General features: G+C 38.1%; 1 protein-coding gene across 2 annotated transcripts; it reads left to right on the top strand.

Moving 5' to 3' along the window:
• Nucleotides 1–1,553: 1,553 nt before the first annotated feature.
• Nucleotides 1,554–8,935, top strand: LOC147556260 (ABC transporter C family member 3-like). Of its 2 annotated transcripts, XR_015235265.1 has the most exons (11): nt 1,564–4,299; nt 5,505–5,591; nt 5,670–6,311; nt 6,448–6,612; nt 6,731–7,025; nt 7,139–7,353; nt 7,489–7,794; nt 7,958–8,021; nt 8,160–8,399; nt 8,488–8,671; nt 8,813–8,935. XR_015235265.1 is itself a non-coding variant. In XM_086664101.1 (10 exons), the coding sequence occupies exons 1-10, from the start codon at nt 1,942–1,944 to the stop codon at nt 8,598–8,600; spliced, it is 4,485 nt and encodes a 1,494-aa protein (XP_086520227.1). In that variant the 5' UTR covers nt 1,554–1,941; the 3' UTR covers nt 8,601–8,935. The 2 variants fall into 2 exon arrangements, 1 of the variants encoding a protein (XP_086520227.1); XM_086664101.1 differs by having other exon boundaries at nt 1,554–4,299; nt 8,488–8,935.
• The last annotated feature ends 4,635 nt before the right edge of the window (nt 8,936–13,570 follow it).

The following is a 13,570-nucleotide window of genomic DNA, read 5'->3' as shown; positions in this document are numbered from 1 at the left end:
ACTCTAACTATGACTCCTAATCATACTTCAACTAGGGATTCAACATTTAGAAATATAGAAACTCCTAAATTACTTAGAAACTCTAAAATATAGAAACTCCTAATATGAAACAACTATAAAATATCTTCCAAAATATAGAAACTCATAATATTTAATATAGAGAATATCTTTCTCTATCAACGTCACACGTGAAGGGGCGTGTAAGAATACTCCCGTATAGGAGAATGGCTATCTAGCAACCAAAAATATAATATCTAGGTCATATCCAGTCATAGTCAATTGGTTTTGAGTTGGGCGACCACAAACTTATCACAAAGTACTTATGACAAAGCATTTACTAACCCACTTACATTCTTTCATAAAAAAAAATATTAAATTCCAATTCTATTTAAGAACCGTTATCCAAAAAGAAAACGAAAACAATAACTATCCAATTTCAAATTCCATAAATCCTTAACTTAGAAGTATATATTCGTAATTTAGTCTTGTAGGTATTTTTGTCGTACGGAGTCCGGTACGTGTCTTCAAATTTACAACACCCCTCTCCCACGTCCCTGGATCTGACACTTCATTTGAATTCAAATGTGTCATAAAAGTGATATTACCTACGGAATTTCGGGGCATAACAAACAGTATATATTTTCGAGTAGCAGCAGAGAATAATGTGAGATGTGGCACCTTATATATTGTGGAAAAATATTTATTCTGTCCCACGAGGGTTGCGTGGGGTGAGCGCCTGGGAAATTGGTTTCCTTTCCATTCCACCAGACAGCAAAATAATTGGACCCACCATCCCTTGATCCTTCTACTTCTCTCACTATCAAGGAATTATTAGTAGGGAAATTGTCTCCGATGAGTTCTTCCAACCTTTGAAGTTTAGTGCTATTGGTTTCGACCTTTTTTTAAGAGCTTCGAAATTCTGTGTTATTGATTCAGACTTTTATTTAAGAACTTTAAAGTTTCGTGTTATTGGTTCAGATTTTTTTAAGAACTTTAAAAGAACGCGTTATTCATTTTTTATGAAAAATTCAGAACTTTTACCCAAAGATCTGGCCTAGGAACTTTTCGACACAAATTTACTCATAAATTAGTGTGGATCTTTGAAATTTTTATTTTAGGTTTAACCTAAACATTATTGTCAAGCCCGTGTGGTAGGGGGTGCGGGATGTGTACCCGCACTTGGTCCCTACCACAAGGAGTCATTTCTTTCTTCCTAACAAGTAACAAGTTTTATACTCTCTACTTCTACAATTTTTTTTCTCTTTCTCATACGGGTTTTTCATCACATAAATATTTTTTTCTCTTTTTATCTCTCTAAATTTTAATTATTAAAAAAATAATACGCCAATAATATAGGAATGTCATTAACTTTCTTCCTACCACCAGATGTATCCATCAAACTTACCTAATTTGTGGAAACATAGACCAAAAAATAACCTCCCACCCATTCAAAACCATCCCTGAAATGAAGAAAACTTCCCTAAAGAAAGTAAGAAACCCTTGTAAGTCGGCAAATCTAAATTTGATACAATCATTATGTGATAACAATAATCACGGTTGACTGCTGGGTCAAAGGATCTGTTTTTGTTTTGGAACGGTTTGTCTGTCATAACAAACAAATTTGGTTGAAGTTGAAAATGTGAAGGGGAAGGGGAAGGGGAAGGGGAGGAATTTCTTTCAAAAGAACCCCACCCAAGTTGAGAATTTGAGGGGGATTGCCACCTTTTTTTTGTCTGGTTTTTCCTCCTCTGCTTTTTGGCGTTCTTCTCCCTTCATCTTCACCCAATCTTGTCCACCAAGGTACCCAAAAAACTTCTGATAAAGCCCCCCTGACTCTCTCCCTCTCCCTCTCTCTACAAATTGAACTTTTTATTTAACTTGGGTTATGATCAAATTTCTGTATATCTCTAAGTTGCACCATATCACAAGAGCTTCATAAAGATGGGTGTTTTTGCAAAGACAGATATGGTGATTATGTACTTCTCAGACTATTCTAATCTAATGTTCTTTAAACCCATTGTCCTTCATGGGTTTTCTGCTTCTTTACATCTTTTTCTCTTTCTAGCTTTATGTATTTATTGGGCAATCAAGAGATTCAAAGCTACCCCTTTACAGAACTTCAAACAATTAAGGATTTTGTATTACAAGCCAACCCTTTTCTCTTGTTTGATTTTGTCACTGCTTAATCTTATCTTATGTGGTTTAAATTACTTTCTTTGGTATACAAATGTTTGGTCTGATGAAAAGCTTGTGATTCAATTAGATTTAGTAATAAGAACACTTGCATGGGTTGCAGTTGTTTCTTACTTGCATATCGAATTCTCTCATTCAAGTGAGCTGAAATACCCAATTCTTCTTAGGATTTGGTGGGGTTTTTACTTCCTCATGTGTAGTTATTTTCTCGTTGTAGACTTCGTACTCTATCGGAAAGAACAAATCTTGCCGACACATTTATGGGTTCTGGATGTTATCTCTGTTATTGCTGGTTTATTCATATTTTATGTCGGAATTTGCGGCAAGAGGGAGAGAGAAGAGGCTCCTCTTCAGGAGCCTCTTTTGAATGGTGTTAATGGTAATGGTGGCAATGAGTCGAGGAAGAATATTAATGGTGAAAATATAACTCCTTTCTCGAGTGCTGGTTTTCTTAGTATCCTCACTTTCTCTTGGATGAGCCCTTTGCTTGCTATTGGTAACAAGAAACAGTTAGACCTCGAGGATGTTCCTGAGCTTGACATTGGTGATAGTGTTAATGGTGTCTACCCGAATTTCAAAAATAAACTTAGGTCTTATTCCGGTGACCGTGAAGTGCGAACTCTCGATTTGGTCAAGGCATTAGTCTTTTCGGTGTGGCGAGAAATTTTACTAACATCTTTACTTGCAATTATATACACGCTTGCTTCTTATGTCGGTCCATACCTTATTGATTCCTTCGTTCAGTACCTTAATGGCTATGAAGAATTCGACAATGAGGGGTATGTTTTGGTGTCTGCCTTCTTCATTGCAAAGCTTGTTGAGTGTCTTGCACAGAGGCACTGGTTTTTCAAGTTGCAGCAGGTTGGTATCAGGGCAAGAGCTTCCCTAGTCGCAACCATCTATAAGAAGGGTCTAACCCTTTCAAGCCAATCGAGACAGGGACGCTCTAGTGGGGAAATTATCAACTTCATGACTGTCGATGCTGAGAGAATTGGTGATTTCAGTTGGTATATGCATGATATATGGTTGGTGCCCATTCAAGTTGGTTTGGCCTTGTTGATATTGTATAAGAATCTTGGCCTTGCTTCAATTGCCGCTTTTGTTGCCACTGTTATTGTGATGTTGGCAAATGTTCCCTTGGGTTCATTGCAGGAGAAGTTCCAAGGTAAATTGATGGAGTCGAAAGATGAAAGAATGAAGTCAACATCTGAGATTTTGAGGAACATGAGAATTCTCAAGCTCCAGGGATGGGAAATGAAATTTTTGTCTAAGATTATTGATCTCAGGAAGAACGAAGAAGGGTGGTTGAGAAAGTACGTCTATACATCAGCCATGACTACTTTCATCTTCTGGGGGGCACCTACATTTGTGGCTGTGGTCACATTTGGAGCTTGTATGGTCATGGGCATCCCACTTGAGTCCGGAAAAATTCTGTCTGCACTAGCAACATTCAGGATACTGCAAGAGCCTATTTACAATCTCCCTGACACGATTTCTATGGTAGCTCAAACTAAAGTTTCACTTGACAGGATTGCATCATTCCTCAGACTCGGTGACCTTGAGTCAGATATAATTGAAAAACATCGAAGCAGTACTTCTAAAATTGCAATAGAAGTAAGGGATGGGAATTTCTCTTGGGATATCTCTTCTCCTACTCCTACATTGAAAGATATAAATTTTCAAGTGAACCATGGTATGAGGGTAGCAGTTTGTGGTACAGTTGGCTCGGGAAAGTCGAGCTTGCTTTCTTGCATCTTAGGGGAAGTACCAAAGATATCTGGGACCATTAAGTTGTGTGGAACAAAGGCCTTCGTTGCTCAGTCGCCATGGATACAGAGTGGAAAAATCGAGGATAATATATTGTTTGGTAAGAATATGGACAGAGAAAAGTATGAGAGGGTACTAGAAGCATGTTCTTTGAGGAAGGACTTAGAAATATTGTCCTTCGGGGATCAGACTGTCATTGGAGAGAGGGGAATTAATCTGAGCGGAGGACAAAAGCAAAGGATACAGATTGCTCGTGCTTTATACCAGGATGCTGATATATATCTCTTCGATGATCCTTTTAGTGCTGTTGATGCTCACACAGGGACACATTTGTTTAAGGTAACTCATGTTTATCCTCTAGTTTTTAGTTATTTGTTGAGGTTGGGTTTAACAAGTTTCTATTAACATTATAACATATATGGTTAGATTAGTTAGGTATGTAACTCGTGTATGTGCATCTAGATCCTATATTTTAGATAAACGCCTTGTATTGTAATAAATTTCACAAGGTACATTGAATCAACAAATTCTTTGCTTATAGGTAAAGAAAACATTATCCCTCAGAAGTCACATACAAACCACAAATACCTTATGTAGTATACTGCAACTCTTAGGGGATCGTGTGGTAGACTGGGCTATAGGTGTGAGTTCAAGTTTAGGAAATGGTGAGGTCTTTTCGGGCTGCTCGTGTTGCCTTCGCCCAAAACAAAACCAGAATATTTAAATGCACTTGGTTTGGGTTGCTTGTGTTGCTTTTTTGGGTTCCTCGTGGGAGCTTTTGGAGATTAAGGTTTTAGGCTATAGGTACGATCTCAAGCTTAGTAAGTGTCGAGGTTTTCCGTGTAGCCTCACAGTTCCCTTGCCGGAAACAAACCCTGTACATATCGAACTTGGGCCCCGGAGACAAAAGAAAGGACAACATCGATAACAAGTTGTGACTTAGGTTGACTTATCTTTTCTTAAAAACCCTTGAAATCTATGTAGTATGGATAATCCTTTTTAGTATTTTTCTTATAAACTAAGCAGGTAAATGTCCTAGCACGCAAACAAGTTACCATATAGGACCATAAAGTACGGCTCTTAGCTAATATCATGTATGTATGATGTAGCAACGGTTAATCCAAAATGTAAAAGGACCTAAAAGCTATGATAAAATATACACGAATCTTACGCTTTATTCCTGTTCTAACTTCTAAGATTTTTGGGTTTCCACATCCGACACCTTTAGTGTCGGATACTTCAAACCCGCACAGATTTCTACATTAAATAGCCCCATAAAGAAGTTATAGGGAAAGCAAAATAGTGTCAAACCCGAATTCTGCCAGTTTTTGTCCTAAATTTACAAAAGGGTACATTTTTTCTGCTTTTATACACATCATATATTTTCCTAACATGGTTACTCTGCATTATCTTTCCATACAAACAAAACCACTTAAATTATCGGTTATGCTGTTTCTGGCGTAATTTTTTTTCCTCGTTTGTCCTTGAAGTTGCTGCAGGTAATTGTTACTCATTTCTATGACTAACAAATTTCTGAATGACAGGAGTGCCTCCTCGGCCTTTTGGGTTCAAAAACAGTAATTTATGTTACTCATCAAGTAGAATTCTTACCTTCTGCAGATCTTATTCTGGTAAAGTTCTGACTTTTTTCCTTTAGATATAAAGAATCTCATTTAGTTTGTAGTTCTTACAGCTAATGTTTTTGTTAGGTAATGAAAGATGGAAAGATTACCCAATCTGGCAAGTACAATGATATTCTCAGTTCAGGAACAGATTTTATGGAATTAGTAGGTGCACATCAAAATGCCTTGTCAGCCTTAGATGCTTTTGAGCCAGGGTCAGCGCCTGACAATTCAAAAAAAAATGAGGTACATGATGATGTCGGTACTTTGAAGCAAATTGTAGAGAAAAAAGAAGAGCAAAATGGTAAAGAAGCTGAGATATCTGGAGCAAAAGGGCAGCTGGTTCAAGAAGAAGAGAGAGAGAAAGGAAGAGTTGGGTTCTGGGTATATTGGAAATATATAACCATCGCATACGGAGGAGCACTTGTGCCATTGATATTGTTAGCACAACTTCTTTTTCAAGTCCTTCAAATTGGGAGCAATTACTGGATGGCTTGGGCTACCCCCGTGTCAAAGGATGTAAAACCTCCGGTGGAGGGCTCTACACTCATCTTCGTATATGTTGCTTTGGCCATAGCAAGCTCCATTTTTGTCCTTGTGAGAGCGCTGCTCCGTGCAATGGCTGGTTACAAAACTGCAACTCTACTTTTCACTAAAATGCATTCATGTATTTTCCGAGCTCCGATGTCATTCTTTGATTCCACCCCAAGTGGACGGATATTAAATAGAGTGAGTGAAAATATACATCTTTTTTCTTTCTTTTTTTTGTATATTCTCTTCATTCGTTCAATTTCAAACATTTTAGATATCGAACTTAATATTGTTGTTCAGTTCTTCAATATGTAATCCGTACTCCCGTTTTCAGGCTTCTACAGATCAAAGTGCGGTGGATATGGATATTCCACCCCTAATTGCGTCAGTTGCCTTCTCTATCATACAACTCCTTGGGATTATCGCAGTGATGTCACAGGTGTCGTGGATGGTCTTCATCATTTTCGTACCTGTAATTTCCATCTGCATTTGGTATCAGGTGATCTCTGGACCCTTCTTAGTTTTTTTTTTCTATTAGTATTTTCCTAAAGAATATCTGGCGTTACTCTACATACTTCTCGCGCATGCTCATATAAGTAATAATGCTTATTCTCCAGCAATATTATATACCGACGGCACGAGAACTGTCTCGACTAGTTGGAGTATGTAAAGCTCCAGTCATACAACATTTTGCCGAGACTATATCGGGATCAACTACAATCAGGAGTTTTGATCAAGAACCAAGATTCATGGAAACCAATCTGAAGCTGATGGATGCATATTCACGACCTAAATTTTTTAATGCCGCTGCAATGGAGTGGTTATGCTTTCGCTTGGATATGTTGTCATCCATAACATTTGCATTCTCACTTGTTTTCTTGATTTCTGTGCCGAAGGGAGTAATCGACCCTGGTAACTACCACTGAAATCTTTCTGAAAATTACATTTCAATTTGCTATTATGGATGTCGATGAAGCACATGAATCTCACTATTTCTTTGATCTTCTATTTAATCTATTATATAGGTATTGCGGGCCTAGCAGTGACATATGGGCTTAACTTGAATATGCTACAAGCACGGGTCATATGGAGCCTCTGCAATCTTGAGAATAAAATCATATCTGTTGAGAGGATACTTCAGTACTCATCCATCTCAAGTGAACCACCTCTTTCTATAGAAGCAAATAAGCCACTCAATAACTGGCCATCACATGGGGAAGTTGGTGTTTACAATCTGCAGGTAAGCAAAATTTGTGCCGAAAAGCAAATATTGATGAGATATCTAATATCATAAATAAGATGGTTGGAGTTGCCGAGTTTGTTTTTGTGATTTGGCTTATGTTAACTTTCTGTATCGTTGTTAACGTGGATGTAGGTTCGTTATGCCTCACACATGCCATTTGTGTTGAGAGGTCTTACTTGCACTTTCCGTGGAGGTGCAAAAACTGGTATTGTAGGGAGAACAGGCAGTGGTAAATCGACTCTTATTCAGACACTTTTCCGCATTGTTGAGCCTACTGTGGGCCAAATTCTTATAGATAATGTAAACATCTCCACCATTGGATTGCACGATTTACGATCTCGATTAAGCATCATTCCGCAGGATCCAACTATGTTTGAGGGTACTGTGCGAAGCAACCTAGATCCCCTTGAAGAGTACACTGACGAACAGATTTGGGAGGTAAGTTTGATATACGACATGAAATATTCAATTTGTGAAACACGATTCGAAGAATATAATGATCTTATTTTGTTGGTACCCCACTTTACTGTTTAGCAATCGTCCTAAATGACCTTCAATCATTCTACGAAATTGTTGCTGAAAGATGAAAATCTGTTTTTAGGCCCTAGATAAGTGTCAACTCGGTGACGAAGTAAGGAGGAAAGAAGGGAAGCTCGACTCTGCAGGTTATATTCTCGCAAAAATCACTTTCTCATTACTAATATAGTGTAGAATTGACATCTATATATGCTTCTACTTTTTAATTTCGTCTCCTACTTCTATCAGTGCAAGATAAGTTAGAAATGTTTATTTGGTTTTTTCAGTTGTTGAAAATGGAGAGAACTGGAGTGTGGGGCAGAGGCAACTAGTTTGTCTCGGACGAGTACTTCTAAAAAAGAGCAAAGTCTTGGTTCTCGATGAAGCTACTGCATCTGTCGACACTGCAACTGATAACTTGATTCAGCAAACACTAAGACAACAGTTCTGTGACTCTACAGTCATTACAATCGCTCACAGAATAACATCCGTTGTCGATAGTGATATGGTCCTACTCTTAGATAATGGTAAAACTACTTTCATTTCTTCTATTAACGTTAGTTCGTATTTAGATTCTCGTCAGGTGATTATTTTTTTCTTTCACCTCTTATATAGGCCTTGCTGTGGAATATGATTCTCCAAGCAAGTTGTTGGAAAATAAGACATCTTTGTTCTCAAAGCTTGTAGCAGAATATAGCTCGAGATCAAGTTCAAGTTTTGAAAGCTAGGCAGATCTTTGACTTCTGAGAGGTATTAGACTTGACTTGATAATGATGATGAAGAGGATAATGACGTTAAAGTGAGTTTCGCTTTGTGTTAGAAGTTCTATATTGTGCCTTGAATAATCAAAATTGTGACTTAGAAAGCTCTGCACAGAAGCGCTTCTGTTCTGAGCATTTCGGCATTTACGACATCTATTTCTCCAGGGCCCATGGTTAAGAACTTTAGGCTGTAACGTTTAATTTTTGCATTGTAATTGAAGTAAATAAAAACAAGTAACATCTTTATATGTCTAATGCGTCAACAGTTTAGTTATTAATGGAAGAAACCGTAGATTTGTTCTTGTTTCTTGCTATTTTTCAGAAACACACGGAAAATAAACCAAATCAAAAGCTTATAACTAGAGTGATAATCCTTATCTATAAAATGTCTTAAGATTGTTGTTCCTCTGGTTATCGGTCGAGTTCACTTGATCTTTGTCTTGTTTTGATGAAGACATAGTCTGGGTTGAAGTAGGGAACTTCCTTTCTCTAAGTTATAGAGAGATGACAATAAGCGGATTCTGATTTATCAGTAATCCTTCTTTCGGATTATCCGAGATAGACAATAAGTATTTATGGAGTTGAGGTGAGAATAAGTTCTCTTTCCTTAAGACATTTTACATCCCGTAACAGTACCAATAGTTAGTGTGTATGCCTTCGGGATACAACGACTATCATTTCAGAAGTTAAGATGGTAATTCTATATTCTGAAAGCGGGCGAACCTTTTTAAATAATATTAGCTCTAGGGCTGATGCGAATGGATCTTCTAGGCACTTGAATGTTATAACTTCACTTAATACTTTTCAGAATTCCAGACACATATCAGAATACTTCTAAAATTAGATTTATATTCCAGACACATACCAGAATATTGATTTTAGAAGAAAATGAATTGAATGAAAAATGAAGTGGGTTTGGGTTGTTTAAATAGGATTCGTGTTGGGGTCAATAGACATATCCCTTCAAAATGGCGGACTTAACTTGAAATAATTACCCATATTATAGTCGGTGGCAATCTGGAGCATTGGATTAGGTTAAATAACTCGCGTGGAACGCCTACTGTGGGATGGCGTTGGATCTGTCCCGAACTATGACCAACAGAGCAAGTAGATGATTGTCAGATCGAAATTTTAGAGCATCCCACCAATAACCCGACACGGAGGTGACGCGCTCCGTTGGATCCTTGATGATCCAATGCTTTTGGCCGCACCCCGACATCGACTTGATGCCTTCAACGTGCGACTGTGAGATCTCGCGAAATCCCGCGGAGTGAACGAGAGCCGTCCAGATTTGGGCGAGCTTGCTTCGCTCAAATGACCCCCAATCTAACTTGTATGTTTTGACGGTTTAGTCTCTAACTTAACCGATCTTCGTCCATACTTTAAACTTGAATTCCAGAATCAGATTCGAGTGATTCTTTGCTCTAAGTTCAAGAGCTTGACGAGACGAACGCAATGGCGTATTCCATTTCTGAGTTTGACGAGGTGAATAGAGCCAAAATCGGCTCCGATTCCAACAATCCCCCACACGAATGACAATTCGAGGTTTACTATGATATATACAGACATATTATACTAACAGACTGACACTAGCAGAACTCATAGTCAGAACTTCGCTGCATCGAAAAAAGGTAGTCTTTTAACTTTGAACCTGTCCTAGTGAGTAACTACAATGTCTACAAGGACGACAGTGAACTTTTTGTCTTGGACCGAGTCTGGGAATTGTAAACCAAAATAGCTATCACAGCTAATCCGCTACTCACCTAGGTTCTCTGTTGTGTTGATTTCGGCCCTGAACAATCTCGATTTCGTGTATGTTTTAGATAAGTCGGCCTAGACGACCTTACCATAGAATCGGCACCAGTTCACACACATATAGGTTATCAGTAATAAGGTATCCTGTTATACCTCGCGTTGGAATCAAGTTTTAAGTTTTCAAATATATTAAAAGCTTTATGTTTAACCTCTCAATACTGGCAACACTAATTTCATCCCAGGAACCCGTTTACATACATATGGGTTATCGTAATAAGGTATACTGTTATACCTGACGTTGGAATCAAGTTCTAAGTTTTCGGATATATTAAAAAGCTTTATGCTTAACCTCTCAATACATGCAACACTAATTTCATCCTAGGAATGGGTTAGAGATAGAAATCTCTTACAGTGTTACTCTCGAGTCAGGATATAGCTTCACTTGCCCTCTGAACCTAGATCGTGGGATCTCCAGTCATCTAGGTAGGGTTTCAGCATGCCTGTACTCATTTACTTTAGGCGTTAGCCCCATTCTCCTTGATGATGCAACTACGAACTCTCTAGATAACCTTTGTAAATGGGTCCGCTTGGTTATCTTTGGATTTTATATAATTTATAGTTACGACCCCTTCAGAGAGAAGTTGCTTAACGATATTATGTCTTTGACGGATGTGTCCAGACTTACCGTTGTTCATCTTGCTATGTGCATGTGCAAGTGCTGCTTGGTTATCGCAGTGAATATTGATTGCAGACACTGGCTTTAGCCATATTGGAATATCTTCAAGGAATTGTCGCAGTCATTCTGCCTCCCCGACCCCCTGATTTATCTAGCGTAATGAATTCTGAATCCATTGTCGATCGAGCAATCCATCTTTGCTTCGATGATTTCCAATATATGGTGGCCCCTGCCAGTGTCAAAATATATACACTGGTAGACTTAGTGTCATCGGTATCAGATATCTAATTTGCATATGCATATCCCTCTAATACTACAGGATATGTGGTATAATGGAGTTCGTACTCCTTCCTCTTCCTTAGATACCGTAACACTCTAGTTATGGTGTTCTGATGTGTGTAATTCGCGTTACTCATAAATCTACTTAGCTTACTAACTGAGTAGGCTAGCTCTGGTCGAGTACAGTTCGTAAGGTACATAAGAGTTCCGATAATTCGTAACTGTCTTACTCCTTTACCTATATTCTTCATTAAGTGAATACTTGGATCTATCAGAGTATTAGCCACTTTTAGGTCATCTTTGATGATTATTTCTAAGATCTTCTCAACGTAGTACGTTTGAGATAAACTTATTGTATTAATGGCATCTAAGTTATTTCCCATAATTAGCATGTAACAAACATACAAACATAGAATAACACATCCTTTGGCAGTGGTTTTTGTATACACATTTATCACATTCGTTGATCTTGAATCCGTTTGATATTAATGTGTTATCAAACTTCAAGTGCCATTGCTTTGGAGCTTGCTTTAGCCCATATAGTGATTTCACTAATCTACACCCTTTATTTTCTTGAACCGGAGTGATGAACCCTTCTGGTTGGTTCATGTAAATCTCTTCTTCGAGTTGTCCTTCTAAGAAAGCGGTTTTCACGTTCATCTAGTGAATTTCCAGATTATATAAGGATGTTATATCTACTAACACACTTATTGAGGTGATTCGACTAAGTGGAGAATATGTGTCGAAATAATCTAACCTTTCTTTTTGTGTGAATCCCTTTGCGACAAGTCTCGCTTTATACTTGTCTATAGATCCATCTGTTTTCAATTTCTTTTTAAAAATCCATTTGCAGCCTAGAGGCTTAAATCCGGTGGAAGGTCTTCTAGCTCCCATGTGTGATTTTGCATGATGGATTCTATTTCACTATTGACAACTTCTTTCCAAAATGGAGCTTCTGGAGTAGCCATTACTTTTGTGGAAGTCCGAAGTTCATTTTCTACCATATAGGTTAGAAAACCAGGACCAAAAGTCTTAGTTGTCCTTGTCTTTTTGCCTCTTCGAGGTTCAAGTGTTGTCTCCTCGGTTTTCATATCATCTTCTTAGGTGTTTCTGGATTTTCCTCTTCCTCATCTCTTACACGTTTTCTAATTTCAGACTTGTGTACTAGATATGTATAGAAGCCACTTATTGCAGGCCCTATGTGTACATAGTCCACAGTCTCAGGTCCTATCTTGGCGCGTTTAGGAAGAGGAACTAACACCTACTCTAAGCACCCCCACACTTTCGTGTATTTAAAGGATGTCATCCTTCCTTTCCATAGTTCTTATGGAATTATGCTTGTTTTTCTATGGGGTAACTTATTTAATAAGTGATTAGCCGATAGTATTGCCTCCCCCACAAATTCTGTGTCTCGTTCTATTGATTTGGACAACGTCTTAGTCATTTTTTACTCCAACATGTTTTACATGTTCCTCTTGAGTCAATTTCGAATTTCAGAATTAACTCCAAGTTCATTCATTTCTTTAATGACTTATTATTCACATGTCCTAGTCTTTCGTGTCAAATATTGGAGCGGTTCAGCAATATAAACGTAATTATTAGTTTTATTAATAATAATAGTCACCTTCGACGTTATAGAGGTGACATTTAATTTAAATAACACCGCACATAAGTAGTCCTTCCCAACATACATCTCATTCTTAGACAGGACGAAGTTATTTGACTCAAAGACTAGATTGAACCCATTCTTGCTTAGAAAAAAACCAACACCAGATTCTTTCGGATGCCTGGAGCATGTAGTACATCATTCATAGTCACTTCCTTTCCTGAAGTGAATTTCAATATGATTTACCCCTTTCCTTTCACCTGAGTGGTTGAGTCGTTTCCCATGAACACGGTCTCTCCTTCGGCAAGTTCCTTATAGGAAGAGAGTGAAAGATATGTCATCTCGGTCTGAAGGAGATTTCCTTCTGAAGGAGTGTCATTCAACCAAGATAACAATGCGCTCAATTTGTCGAATAAGATTACGATGACTTTATCCAGAAGATCATCTAGTCCGGCCGAATTAGGGGTCGTAATGCTTCGCTAGAAGCCAATTACAATCGTCGGATCACTTCGGTGATTCGCGGCTAATATCGACCGGGTCCTACAACGGGTTACATCAAAGAGTGGTGACTTGATTAGAGAGAGTTGACTAGAGGGAAATAGGAAAATAGGAGGATTATAT

The sequence above is a fragment of the Eschscholzia californica genome, unplaced genomic scaffold (genome assembly GCF_041429995.1).
Source record: "Eschscholzia californica isolate CP2 unplaced genomic scaffold, dmEscCali1.0.p SCAF_2, whole genome shotgun sequence".
NCBI lineage: Eukaryota > Viridiplantae > Streptophyta > Magnoliopsida > Ranunculales > Papaveraceae > Eschscholzia > Eschscholzia californica.
The sequence above is the reverse complement of the archived record's forward strand: the minus strand, read 5'-3'. Positions and strand labels throughout refer to the sequence as shown.

Bases quoted from the DNA above. Each gene is read 5' to 3' on its own strand.
- LOC147556260 (XM_086664101.1), top strand. From the start codon at position 1,942: ATGGGTGTTTTTGCAAAGACAGATATGGTGATTATGTACTTCTCAGAC. The intron at 5,592-5,669 runs GTAAAGTTCTGA...TGTTTTTGTTAG, and splicing joins CTTCTGCAGATCTTATTCTG to GTAATGAAAGATGGAAAGAT. The intron at 7,026-7,138 runs GTAACTACCACT...TCTATTATATAG, and splicing joins GAAGGGAGTAATCGACCCTG to GTATTGCGGGCCTAGCAGTG.